The sequence below is a fragment of the Trachinotus anak genome, unplaced genomic scaffold (genome assembly GCF_046630095.1).
Source record: "Trachinotus anak isolate AG129_WGS33_773 ecotype Australia unplaced genomic scaffold, CSIRO_AGI_Tana_v1 ptg000021l, whole genome shotgun sequence".
In the NCBI taxonomy this organism is placed as follows: Eukaryota; Metazoa; Chordata; class Actinopteri; order Carangiformes; family Carangidae; genus Trachinotus; species Trachinotus anak.
Genome location: NW_027273872.1, coordinates 13,916,295 through 13,930,760, shown reverse-complemented (window position 1 = coordinate 13,930,760; position 14,466 = coordinate 13,916,295). Strand labels below are relative to the sequence as shown.

Here is a 14,466-nt window from a genome sequence, read left to right as displayed (position 1 = left end):
CATTACTCAAGACTTCACACAGCACTTATGACAAAATTTCACACAAATAGTTATTATTTTATATGACTCTGGATAAACAGGGATATGTTCTGAAATTAGTCATGGAGGCATACAACCGCGAGGCAGAAATTCTAGTTTTTTCCTGTTTACAGATACGTCCTCGTCTTGTGATGGTTCAATATTTTTACATGCGTTCCATCTCTGTAGTTGGTGAACATCTTAAGGGAATAGTATGAATTGTCTTATGATGTCGGGTCTACAGAGAGAATGTATTGTTTGGTGAATAGATCGTCTTATAGACAGCTGGGAGAGCTCCAAAGCTGTCAACATAACAAAGTTGCATTTTCACTGTTACCAAGCAGCACAGCGTTGCAGCACCACAGCCCTTTATGATTCTTTGTAATCTGGTTTTAGTGAGTTAGGAGTCCTCTCCACTACTTCTAACTTATCCCAGACTTAGGTGCTACTTTTGGCACTAAGTGGCTTTATGAATTTCTCTTAGTCAAAAAAATTAGGAGTCCGAAAGTTAGGAGTTTCTCCTAAATCAGACAGTGAGGAGAAACTTTTAGCCTGAGGATGCTTTGTGAATACAGGTGCTGATTTTTAAAGAACACATCAAATAGAGTGAAGCACCAGTGCTGTTGCTATGGTGACCTGCATCAGTGCTGTTGTTGTGGTAACCTGCATTATTTAATCTTCAAATCAAAGTCTTTGCAAAATAAAAGCCTGATTGACTTCAGCTGTTCAGAGGGAAAGAAACTATAAATGATGAAAAATATAAAACATCAAAAGTAGAAAAGTTTATTTGAACAAAGGGATTGACTCCAGATGTTTTGTCTGTTGAAAGGAGGAACTAACCCTCAACCCTGAATCTCACCTTAATAAAAATAATTAAACTCAGAACGAATAAACAACAAACTTTCAACTAAAATTCAAACTAAAGTTTTGAAAAAGTTTCAGAATCAGAGAAAGAAATATCTGTTTTACTTTCAGATAAATTTCACTCAAAGTTTAAAAAAAAGATCTTCAGCTGTTTCCTGTGACGATTGTCTTCATTGATCTCTGATCAGCTGATCACAGTTCATCTTCCTTCGTCACTGAAAGGAAATTATATCATCAGAGGTTTTTATGTGATAATCTTATTATTATTTCCTGTGAATGTACCTAATATAGTGTAAAATTTAATTCTAATCTAAGAGATTTATGTACATTTTTACTGTGATGTTTATTCAGCAGATTTAAACTTTTTCTTTCTTTCTTTCTGGGGAATGGAAGAGGGGGGTGTTGAACCTGAATCTGGTCTCTGTTCAAGAGGTGAGACTGAATCCAGGTTCAGGTCTCAGGATGAAAAGCGGTTTTGTTTAGTTAAATAAAGGTGATGATTCTTCAGGTGTGTTGTGTAAACTTTTGTAAACTGTTGTGTGTGTGTTTTTTTTTATCACTGTGGTATTTGTTGATGATGGTGTTAACACCTTTCCTGACAATGATGTTGTTTAGTTTGTCATATTTGGGACTTTGTGTTTGTTTGTTGATGATGTCATTACCTGTCTTGACGATGATGTCATCAATGGACTGGACCAGGTGAATGGCTCCCACAGCCGAAGCTTCACCTTTAGAGTTGGTGGCATGACACTCATATGATCCTTCTTCTTCTTTGGTCAGAGGGGAGATCTGAAATAAAAACAGAGCAGTTTATTCTCATTCGTTCGACAGAGAGATGGAGTCATGACATCATGTGTACAGTTCTAACAATGGTTAATGATGAATATCGAGACTAGAAGGATTCTACATTGTCACTGGAGTGTCATTGTCACTTAATGGTAAACAGCCAAAATCACAGGACCCGAGTTTAAGAGAGATTTATACAGATACTATTATGAAAAGGTTTGTTTTAGTCTGGTCCATATTTTTCTTATTGTGTAGTGTGAACAGCTTAATCACACATTGAGATGGTGGTTTGGTGTGTGTGTATTTAGGGAGGGTTGTATAATGTGTATTAATGTGTGTAATTTGCATAATGTGTATCTATGTATATAGTGTGTATTAATGTGTATAATGTGTATTAATGTAATGTATATATAGTACATACATGTGTATAATGTGTATATACAGTACATACATGTGCATAATGTGTATATACAGTATATACCTGTATATACTGTGTATACAGTCAATATATGTGATACTGATCACTAACCAACACCCAGCCGGTCACTTCATGTTTCTCTGGGCCTCCTCTGGTCTGAATCGCCAGATTGTCTCTGTCTCCAGGAAGAAGCTCCATCCTATTCTTCCCATTGAGGACCTAAAGGAAGACACCCACCATCATCATCTTCATCATCCCTCTCCTCCTTTCACAGATAAATGAACAGTTAAAATTACAGTGTAAAGCTTCATATGATGTAAATTTCTTTAATTGATCTGAGATCAGATTTTAGACGTAAGTAGATCAGATGTTCAGGCTGCAGTTGTTCATACTAACAGACGTGTTGGTCACTAATATACAAAAAGCCTGTCCGATGGCTTCACTACCACTAACTGAAAAGATATAATCTTCTTAGTCCTGAGAGCTTCATGCGTCTTTGCTTTCTCAAATCAGATTATTAATGTATCAACAGTTTAGTCTCCAGATGTATTCAAATCAAGACAGTAACAGAATAACTGGGGTGAACGAAATACACAAAATATAATCTGAGCTTTACTCCATTAATTAATTAACTAAATCCCTATTAGACTGAAGGGACGACCCAGTGAGGGGCCCCAAGCCTCGAGTTGGACACTACAGCTGCAGTTTCAACGGACTGAATGTTTCTGATGATTCAAAGTTTATCCGTCCATCATCAGGTGATCTGTGACCTGCTGGAGGCGGGGCCTAATGATGATGTCACTGTGCCTGTCCATCACTTTGGACCACAACACGTGTCAGTAAACACCGTGATCTGGGACGGAATCTGCCTTCAGGTTTTACTTTGATAAGTTTGTTTCCTTCATACTCGGCCGACCTGCACAAACTCGCCCTGACGACTCCTTCACTTCATATCTGACGGGATCAGAAACAGGCTGCAGCTCGTCGGCCTGCATTTGTTTGGAAAATGACTGTCTCATCTTCAGCTTTCTGCAGCTCAGCGAGTTCAAGCCTCAGCAGAGCCTGAAGCTGCTGACAGACACACTAACATCTGAACACACCTGAACACACCTGAAGACCTGAGGCTGGAGGTGACATATGAGCTCATATCAGGAGGATTTCTACAAAGTCCTCTACAACGATGAAATGTTGATATTTCCTGAAATGGAGGAGCTGCTTCAGTTTGTACCAGTCTTATCGTAATTATTTGTTTCTGACTCACGTCCTTATGGCAACAGAGAAACAAACATGGAGTCTGGGCTCAGTGTGAGTCACTTCCCATTTGATGAATATGATCTTATTTCATTAGTGCACAGTGTTTTAACCCTGACAGACTGATGACAAACATCTTCACCTCTGTCAGTGAAGAGGAAGATCAATCAGTTTTTCATTAGAGGTGATATTCAGGCAGATTCATACGAGAGTGGAAATCATGCAGGATGATTATTACTAAATGTTCACAACATATGGAGCCATCCACATCAGTGAGCAGCAGTTCTGTGTTGATGAGAGAGGTCAGAGGTTGGAGGAGAATGGACAGGCTGGTTGGAGCTGACAGAAAAGCTACAGTCACTCAGATAACCACTCTTTACAACTGTGGTGAGCAGAAAAGCTTCAGAGTGAACAACTCGTCCAACCTGGAGGTGTTTTCTTGGCTCACTTTGTGCCTTAATACCAATCAATCGTGGTCTGAATGTTACAGTCTGTCTGAGTATTGTTGCTGACCACGTTCATCCCTTTATGGCCACAGTTCATCATTTTCTAAAGGCTACTTCCTGCTTCAGTTCAGTCTCCAGACCTGGATCCAGTAGAACCTCTTTGGGAAGCTGTTCAAGGATGTTTTTCCTTTAATCAATATTTCTATATTAGATTGGATCAACTTATCTTTATTAACAGGTTTTGTACCATAGGCTTTGAAGGTTGCAGTGATTTAACCTGCAGAGATGATGTGATGCAGTCATGTCTCAGTGTTAGTGTGGCGTCCCCAGCAAAGTGTTTGCTGAGTGTACATGTACTGTTGCTTATAATCAGCAGAGTTCACTGACATTAAATTTCATTGAACAGTGGAGGAACCTCTGTTCTCTGATCGGTTGTTCTGAAGTCCAGCTGATGTTTGTTCTGCAGGAGGTTTCGATTCTTTCTCAAATTAAAAACAAACTCTCCTCCATCGTTCTGTTCACTTTAACCGGGATTTATTTCCTGTTTTATATTTTCAGGTGGAGTCCCTGCAGATTTTTATCGTTTCAACAAACAGCAGAAGGAAACAGGAAATCACCAAAAACAGGAAGCCAGACGGAGCTGCAGCTCAGAGAAACACAGTCTCACATTTATGTTTTTAAACTGATGATGAGCCGCTGAGACAAACTCACCTTCTTCCAGGTGAGAACAGGTGTGGGCACGCCCACCGCCTCACAGCTCAGGTACACCTGAGAGCCGCTCACGTTGTAGACCTCACCTGGAGGAGTGACGATGACCGGAGCTGCAAGACAGACAGACAGACAGACAGGCAGGTAACAGCGATGTAACAGACAGGCAGGTCGATGCCAGTCACACTTAAATTACAGATAATTTCCATGAAGTTTGGTTTAGAGAATCAGGGTGAAACAGGATGAAACAGGTCGCAGGAATCCGAGTCCTCGGTGACCTCAGAGGAATTCAGTTTGCTGTGAGGGTTTTCATGTAGAAAGGAATTCAGTGTTTTCAGAGGGATCAGGAGGATTATCAGAGATCAGTCCCTGTTTCTGTCAGACCGTCAGCGAGGCGGGAACACGCACAACATACAGTACAGTGTTTACTGATCACTGATCACAGATTCTTCTCATCAATACTGCACACCTGATCAGTTTCTGTTCAGCTGTTCCTGGCACGCCTGTGTCTCACCTGCGGTCTGTCAGCAGCCTCATCTGTAACTTGTCCCACCTGTATATGGTCTGTCTGACCTCACCTCACCTGTAAGCTGTCACTCTCACCTGTGGCGCAGCGGCCCTTGTTCTGGACGCTGATAGGTTCCTTGCCCTCCTTTTGGCCTGTCAAGCTGGCGCTCTTCAGGGCGCAGCCGCTCTTGTACGTCACCCCGTCGGTCCCGCAGACCTCGTAGTTGGTCTTACAGACGCAGACTCCAAGCTTGTTCTTCTTGTCCTCATCGCTTTTGACGCACTCCAGTCCGGGTCCGCAGCGGCGCGCTGCAGCGCGGCGGCCGCCGCACAGCTCTCCCTCCGCCGCGGCGCAGACCGAGCAGCAGCCGCAGGAGTCCATCAGAGAACCAGCGGCGCAGCCCTCCACCGGGAGAGGAGCGCACTGAGCCGGGTCACACGGTCCACAGCTTGAGACCCGGACCGAGAGCACCGGGAGGATGGAGAGGACCGGGACCAGACATAGAAAGAGGATGAAAGACTTCATTATTGTCTGATGGAGATCTCTGATCTAGGCTCCGATCTGGACTCTAATCTGGACTCTGTAACAGTCTGTAACAGTCTGAGGTCTGATCTGCAGACTGAGCTGTTAAAGCTGTTGACTCCGCCTCACAGCAGGACCAGATCCCAGTCACAGACCAGCTCTATGGAGCAGCAACAGGGACTGGGCAACTGAATAGGTTACTATTACTAGTACAAGTTGTACCGCTAGTAGGCCTACTACTGCTAGTATTACTACTACTACTACAATGAAAAGGTTTTGATGATAAAAAAGTGAATCAACATTTTAAAAAAAAAATCTGGGTTATTTATAGATTAAAATATTTAACAATCAGTGTTTGATGGTTCTGAGTTTTTAATAAAAACAGTGGCAGGTGTTTTTATTAACCTGCTAATGACAGTTAATACTTTCAATTAGGTTTAAGCAGGGGAGGAACAAGATTCAGTTGGGGGGTTTCAATGCCAGTCTGACTGTGTCATGTGAGCAGTAGCCTGGCTGTTCACACCAGAAGCTCATTTTTCCATCAGTCAACAAGTGATTCTGCTCTGTTTTAATCACAACTGTAACTGTAACATCACCTCATCTTTATGTCAAACACCTTTAAACATCTCCATGTTAGACATGTCATATCTGTTCATTAAATGAAATCAGAGTCAGGATGAATTTTCTACAGAATATCATCATAAACAGAACCAACAGAACATACTCAAAACTGCATCTAATTGATCAGATTGATGTGACTGATCTGATGTGATCAGCTGAAAGAATGAAAACCTGCTGTGATTCAATTTTACACAAGTCCAAGGTTGAAAACATATCAACAGCTGAAAAAGTCACATGATTAATTTCTTTCAGTGAATCATTTTAAGGGTTTTAATTTTAATAATTGAGACTTTCTTGATTGTTTTAATTTTCATGGCAGCAGGGAGCCTTCATACATCTGGCCTGAGACAGTTTGATCTGTATCCGTAAAAAAATAGCAATTGACTGATTACTGATTTTATCCTTTTGAATATTGAAGTTCATGATGTAGGCTATTTATACTTGATAGATTATTAATAACTGAACTCATATTTATTGTCAGCAGCAGGTCAATCTTTATTTAACAACATAAATCAAACAAGTCAGTTTATGTTTGTTGAGTCCAGCACAGACCACTACAGTGAAAACCACTAGCTGCAGTCTGAAAAACTCCCCAAGTGATTGATCAGAGGCGTTTAGGAGTTGTTTAAAAGGTGTTTAGGAGACATTTCACAGATGTTTGAAAGGCATTAAGTAGAGGTTTCAAAGGTATTTCAGAGATTATTCACAGAAATTGTAGATACGTTTCAGACATACGTTTCCTTTACACCTGGTATTAAAATGTGTCTCGTATCCAGATTGTATGTAGATATGATTTTAATCTGATTACATTTAAACCTGGTAATAATCTACGTCTTCAGTCCCCACACTGAGATCTGATTGAGCTCTGATCACTCTTTCTAGCTCAGGTCACACCCTCCTCTCCTTTGTGCAGGATAAAAAAAAGATAGAAGAATGGTAGTCATGCGTGAAGCTGTGTTGTTGTGTTTGCTTGCTTTCCAAAGCGGAAAAACTGAGGGGAGGTCCACTTTGTGCATTTACTTGCTGATGACTGCTAGCTGCCTGGCTGTTACCTCGTTGGTTTGGAACAGTCGCATCTGATTACATATTTCCACCCATGTAGTTGTTCAATGTGGTCACAATTCCTCCCTAATCACCTTCAGAGGTGTTTTGCTGGTCAGATCACAAATCTGTCTTGGGTGCATTTACCAAAAACATGTTTTAATTTCAGGTGTAAATGGGGTAAGAGATGTTTCAGAGACCAGAGAGTAATTTCAGAGGTTTTAGAAACATTTAGGAGATGTTTAGGAGACATTTCAGAGAAAATTATATGTTTCAGAGACATTTAGAAGATATTTCAGGAGATGTTTAGGCATTTAGGCTTTAGGCTTTTTAAAACAGCAGGATGTCGATTGTCCGCTGGTCGGTGGGAAAATAACAAGCAGGAAATATTCCAGAGTCAGACGTCACATTTATTCTTCCTGTTATTGTTCAAACTCTGTTTAGTTTAGTTCATGCACAGCAGGATCAAACTGCACTGTTTAATGTCATTTTTGGACATTTTAACACGGAATATTACAGTGTAATGATTATTTATAAGTTAACAAGAGTTTGTCTCTTTACACTTGTAAACATTCAAACTAAGTTTATATTCTGACCTTTATACACAAACATGATATCACATGTTCTTAATACTAATATCATCAGTTTTTATTACCAAACATAAAGATCAAAGAATCAATAAAACGTATCTGTCAATATTTTTTAATAATTTTAACACAATAACCACTGAGCAACAGTAAAATATAGCTGATGATTCACTGAGAGACAAAGATAGAAGGTCAGACTGTTGCCGGTAGAGTGAAGTGGTGTAATGTATTAGTTCATCACAGTATATGTGACAGTCTGTTTGCAGCCTGAGAGGCAAAACCCAGCCCCACCCCCGACGACCATCATCACAGTCATCAGTTTGTGTGAAAGTAGGTTTACTGTGAAGACTTTCTCTTCTGATTGGTCCATTTACACACGTCTGAGACACTATCATAAAAAACATAGCAGAGGTATTCAGTGTTTGCAGTATTCTGTGTATTTATTTGTAGTCTGTGTGTTTATTTGCAGTATTTGCTGATGAAAGCAGACAGCAGGTCTCTGTATGGAGAGTCAGAGCAACGAGTTTGGAGTTTGAGGACTTTGTGCATCGCAGGAGAACGAAGGAGGAGGTTGTGACTGAATCCCAACAGACTGGAGGTAAACCAGTACAGAGCCATGGACTAGAGGGTGGGGGGACAAAAAACAATATGATGTTAGAGGGTGAATAACACCAAATAGGAATAGCACTTAACTTCAAAGTAAAATAATAATGAAACCATATTAAGTCTATGTGATAATGAACCAGGGAAAGATTCAGGTTTCAGGTGTTAATAACAAATTTAGTTTATTAACATTATGATTTCATGTTCCTCTAGAGGAACCAGAGTCACATGAGTTCGTTTTCGTGTTCTGCAGAACTCACTCATTAACAACAATGATATAATAGTCACATGAACACATGAACACATGAGGACCTGAACAGGTCCTGGAACCAGGTCTCATTCACTGTAAAGACTTTTATCCTCCATCAGAAACATGTCTTAAGAGCTGCAGATCCTGGTCTCAGATAAAACCTGTCTGTATGTGTTTAATCTGATGAATATGTGACAAACACGCAACGCTGAGTGGAATGTACAAACATATCCCAACATGTAAAACCTGCATTCCTTCTGCACCTGAACCTGGATCCACTCTGAGACCTCCAGACTCTGTTTTATTCTGCTTTATTTTATAGTCGCAACAGACACGAAAGTCAGGGGAGAGAGAGAAAATGACATGAAACCAAGGGCCGCTGCAGTAAGGACTACCAGGTGAGCTGCCTGAGGAGCCACCGGACTGTTTTTAAATGTCATATTTCACAGATGACAAAGATGATCACAGAGGGTCTGAGAGACTCACAACATAACAAAGTAAGACTCACAGAGGGGACGGTAGCAGCGATGGGGACCATCAAGACAGAGAATCCTCGGATGAAGTTCAACATCAGCTTCTGGAACCGAGTCGGACTGAGTCTCTGAAGAGAAAACACCTGAAGAAGAAGAAGAAGACAGGAAGTTAGATCAATAACATCACTGGTCAGGTGATCACACACCTGCTGACAGACTGACCTCCACAATGAGCAGGTTGGCGAGTCCCAGACAGACCGGCAAGATCCAGGTGGAGTCAGGCAAGGTGAGGTCAGGGAACCACAGAGCGCCCCCTGCTGCCAGACCATTCTGCAGTGCTGCACAAATAGTAGACAGGTTTAAGTCCTGGACCAGGACTGTTCCAGAGTCAGCTCACTGTGTGATAAAGTCCACAGGCCTGGACCACGAAGCAGGTTCAACAATGCAGGAAACTTCCTCTTATCTGGTTTAACTGAATCTAACATTGTCTGTCCTGATAACCTGGTCTATCAAGCTGGTTATCACCTGGTTAACTCTGGTTTACAGCTCCAGGTACAAGTTCGTACATGAGGAAGAGAAAGAGTTTATAATTATAGACGTAGTCAGAACCATGAATGAAGTATAATATGATCTGAGAAGAAACACTGATACATGCAGATAAATTCAGTTATAGTGATGTCATAAAGTGAAATTCACCAGGTGAAATGTGAACAAACCAGAACAGAAAGAGTAGAAGTAATTTACTGATTAAACTCAGACGGAGGATAAACTGTAAATAAGAAGATGAATCATCATCAGGTTTCTTCTTCTGTCTGATGATGAACAAACTGAACATGTGATGTGAAGTATTTCATGTGTGTTGAGGTCAGTGTGACTGAAATGTTAATTTCTAATGATGAAATATTGAACAGTGCGTGGATCTTTGTTCTAAATTAAAGACATCAGAGGTTTAGTTTTTATTTCCAGTTCTGCTCACAGAGTTCCCTCATGTTATTCTGAGCTGCAGTGATGAAGAAAAGTAAAAGCTTCATAACTGTCAGGAATCCTGTGGGATTAAAGAATCTGTGTTCAGTTCAATTGAAGCTATAATAGTTGTGATGTAGTTATTAAGTGTGATAAACTCTCCTCTGTTTGTTAGAAGCTCTGTTTTAACACCAGTGTGGACATGTGGAAAGACTCAAACAGCAAAACACCATTACCAGAATGATCCAAGCTCAGGTTTCGAAGGGCCAGAGAGAAGCTGATCCAGAGGGGCAGCTGAACCCAGACCAGCAGACTAGCTTTGAAGGGGTGACAGTTGTCTCTGACGTAGAGCTGAGAAACAATACGACGCAGGTTCTTCTGGAAGTGGAACCTGAACAGAGAACAACAGAGAACAGAGAACAATAAATAACAAACAAACCACAGAGAGAGCAGGGTGGTGAGTCCGAGGAGATAAAGTAAATGAATCTACAGATAAAAACCCACTGACAGAGGTTTGTTTGTTTGTGTGTTTGTGTTTGTTTGTTTCTTACCGGCTCTGTTTGTCTGTCCAGCCTCTCTCTCTCGCTCGGACTGAAACTTCATATCGAAGCCTCTTCGCCAGCTCAGAGATCTCCACCTGCAGCGCCTCCACCTGCACATCACCTGGAGGTTACTATAGTTACCATGATGGAAGGTCCTGGTCATAGAAGAGACCTGACCTGGTTTCATGAGACTATGATCTGATAGCAGATCGATAAACTTTCACAGAAGAAAATCAATTCTTCTTCTCTTCTCCAAAACAGTAGCCTACACAGGAAGTTGCACTGTCAGCCACTGGCAGCTGCTTTTATAGAAGAACTGATTTCTTTTTTTTTTTAATTATTTTTTTGGGGTTTTTTTTATGCCTTTATTATAGACAAGTGGAGACTGACAGGAAAGGGGGTAGAGAGAGGGGAATGACATGCAGGAAAGAGTTGGACTGGTCGGGAGTCAAACCATTGACTGCCTGCTAAGAACGTCTTGCGCTCAACATGGTACGCGCCCTAACCACTTGACTACCGGGCCGCCCAGAAGAACTGATTTCTGATAAATAGTGTAATATCAGGTGTTAGCAAAACATCAGTCATTTGGAAACACTTCACTCTGGAAAGTTGCAGAAAGGAAACGTGTTCAGGATACAAGGCTTTAATCTGGAGGATGTTCATCTTTAACTTGATTCATGACATCACATCCACACAGGGTCAGGAGTATACAGCTGTTCATTTTTTAATGCAGTGGTATCAGGTCAGTTCTCTGTATCTGTATCAGCTTATACACAAGTTCAGGTATCAGGAAGTCCATATTGACTGAAGTCTATATTGAATCCAATAGAGACCTGGAAATTACCCTTTAACACACTCTGCAGATGTTTACAAATGGAACCAGTTTTATGTGGATGTCCCTGAGGAGATGAGAGAACATCTGGAGGAGGAGGAGGAGGAAGAGGACAGAAGTCGTGGGAGAGTGTGGTTTATGTCTGCATTCCTTAAATACTTCATCACTCTGAGGACAAACTGTTTAAACTCTAATCTTCAGATTTACAGACATGAGAGCAGCAGAGTCACTGACCTCAGTTTGTCTGTTTACATGTTTACAGATTTACATGTTTACACATTAGAAAACAAAACCTAATATTATGACTCTTTACTTGGAATTAAAGTTTAACTCTGGTGGTGTTATATTTCCTGTCCCATTAAATCTCATGTTCAGACTCTAACCAACAGTGTGTCCGTCCTTCTCTCATCTCCTTCCTCCTCTGACTCTCAGCTCTGAGATCATTGGTTCCTACTGAAGATGTAAATCCATACAAACTCCTCACAGATACACAGTTTTAAAAAGATTCAGTCATTTCTCTGTATCAAACTGATAGGAAATAGGAAATTTGTTGGGGACTATTTTCAGTGGCAGATTAATCCTCATTAGGATCTGTAGTGACAATTTGTAGCAGCAGGACAGCGTGTGTGGGACTGAGTCAGAATAAACTACTGTGTGTCTGACTGATGAGTTTGAGCAGTCTGTGTAAACAGTGAAGCTCTGAGGCTCAGAGGAGTGTGTGTGAACATTTATCAGTGTGCATGTGATGTGTGGCTGCTGAACATTCAGTCCAGGTCCGGGGTCCTGGTCCACTTCATCTTGTGGATATACAAACATCTGGTCCCAAACATTAACTGGTGTTTTAATGATGTCTGTTACCATTATTATTATTCGGAGCTGCCTCTCTGCAGGTGGAGGTTCAGAGCCCAACCCTGGACCCTCAGACTGGATGTGATCAGAGCTATTTAACAATTTTAGTTCCCATAAAAGTTTCTCTTCTGTTAACACTGATGAATTCAAACAACTAATTGTGACCTGAAACCATCAATCAATTGATTGATTGGCTGATTGACAGCTGTTCTGATCATGAACAGTTTCAGTAAAAACTTCTGTTGTGTTGGTTCGACAGTAATTGAGGAAGAAGAGAAACTGATGAGGACATTAATCAATAATGAAAATGTTTACACTTTGTTCCTGTCTAGTTTCAAAACAGTTTTTTGACAGTTCACTAATCAATCAGTTAATTGAGAAGTAATCATCAAATTATAATCTGACTGATACTACAGATTAAAATGTAGTTTATATTGATATAAATATTGATCAGTCTAGATCCTTCATTGGCTCAAACAGACCACATCAGACCACAAAGACACCGATCCTGATCTATCAGTGCTCCCCACCCCTCCACACTCACCTTGGAGATGATGACCAACTGGTAGGCAGCGAGTGGCAGAGTGATGACTGTCCTGACTGAAAATGTTGCAGCAACGATGCTCAGCCACCACGGCAGCCCGCTCATCTCCTGCACACTCACCAAGAAGTGTTCACAAAGATGAACCGGAGCAGAGTCCGCCAGGCTGTTGTACCAGCCAGCACTTGCACCTGCAACATCGCCACCACCGACACCTGAGGCGGTCCTGACAGGTGACCTATGACAGCAGACTAAGGGGAGTCCAACAGATGGAGGTGTAGACCATGTGAGACCAGGTGCAGGTGACTTCCTGTGGATCACAGCTGAACAGATTCCACGAACAGGAAGGTGAAGGAGGCGGGGCTGCACAAGGCTGGACCTCACAATTCCCCCGACACTCAACATGGTGTCCCCCACCCCTCCCACAAAGTCCTGAAACACAAAGACAAACAGGACTGTGGATTAAAGACAAGTCCAGGATCCTGATATTTAAAAAAACATCCCGAACCAGAGCAGCTCTTGTTAGCACAGATCCATCTGTAGGGTATGAAGGGAAACACCTGACTCTTCTCTGATCTAACAGCTGATTGGTTTAGATGTTGGATCAATAACAGCTGATTGGTTTATTCTGTGAATAAATGTTGTGACTTTAGTCACAGTATCAACACATTTACATAACACTACAGACAGATCTCAGTCTGTCACAGTTCAAAACTACATTGTGATTATTACTGATTTAACTCTAAAGCATCATGAAGCAAAGTTAGACCTTTGGTAACAAGTGGGATGAGACAGATCAATAACTATCTGATCAATAACTATCTGTACAGATGTGACAGATCTTGGTCTGATCAGCTGATTGATGTAACATGAAAGTAAATGTTGATTTTTAAATAAAAATTGATGTGGGGGTTAAACTTACTTCACCAGTTCACCACTAATACAGGCAATGTCAGCGCTCTAATCGCCTCTTTTATTTCCTTAATTTTCTTTATTCTATTGTTATCATTTTTATTATCATTATTATTTTCATTTGTATAACATAAGGTTTGACAGATGGAACTATATATGCATCTTATGTATGTTTATGTATGTGAAATAAATGAAAAGTTCACCAGTTTAACATCTTACCAGATTAACACGTTACCAGTTTGACAGAAAATCATCATGAAACCAGCAGTTTAATGATGATCAAACAGACTAAATACAGACTAAGCACAAACTGAACCAAACTGACTGACGATGTTTCATCTCTGAAAAATTAAACCTGGACGAACCTGTGTGCCGTCAGCCCTCAGGTGACGTGTTCCCTTTTTCAGAGCGAGGAGAATAAAACATCAAAACTCAGATTAATGTTTTCGTATTCTTTCACCTTCACTCCCCCATTCACCGGCAACTCAGCGTCCCGCATATATGACGTCACACTGTTTACCGCCGCATGGCGAGTAAATGCGACGTCATATAAAGGTCGTTACAAAAAACTGAAATAGAATAAAACTTAGAAATTATAAAGAGAAAAAGAATAATTAATCGGAAAAACAATGATTTCATGAGCAGACAATTAGCTGAGATTTACCGGATACTTTAACTCGCCAAAATCAAACCGAAAAATACGCAATTATACTTAAATGTGCAAACATTGC

General features: G+C 40.9%; 2 protein-coding genes across 2 annotated transcripts; both read right to left on the bottom strand.

The window, feature by feature from the left end:
• Positions 1 to 785: 785 nt before the first annotated feature.
• Positions 786 to 5,612, bottom strand: igfbp7 (insulin-like growth factor binding protein 7). The gene is made up of 5 exons (XM_071458627.1): positions 5,095 to 5,612; positions 4,495 to 4,604; positions 2,198 to 2,305; positions 1,545 to 1,671; positions 786 to 1,097 (listed from the first exon to the last, which is right to left on the bottom strand). The coding sequence occupies exons 1-5, from the start codon at positions 5,522 to 5,524 to the stop codon at positions 1,075 to 1,077; spliced, it is 798 nt and encodes a 265-aa protein (XP_071314728.1). The 5' UTR covers positions 5,525 to 5,612; the 3' UTR covers positions 786 to 1,074.
• A 1,960-nt stretch (positions 5,613 to 7,572) lies between these two features.
• cox18 (cytochrome c oxidase assembly factor COX18) lies at positions 7,573 to 14,297 on the bottom strand. Its single transcript, XM_071458626.1, has 7 exons — positions 14,101 to 14,297; positions 12,827 to 13,255; positions 10,611 to 10,711; positions 10,296 to 10,450; positions 9,319 to 9,434; positions 9,132 to 9,239; positions 7,573 to 8,391 (listed from the first exon to the last, which is right to left on the bottom strand). Exons 2-7 carry the CDS (start codon positions 13,226 to 13,228, stop codon positions 8,230 to 8,232), a joined length of 1,044 nt encoding a protein of 347 aa, XP_071314727.1. The 5' UTR covers positions 13,229 to 13,255; positions 14,101 to 14,297; the 3' UTR covers positions 7,573 to 8,229.
• Positions 14,298 to 14,466: the final 169 nt, after the last annotated feature.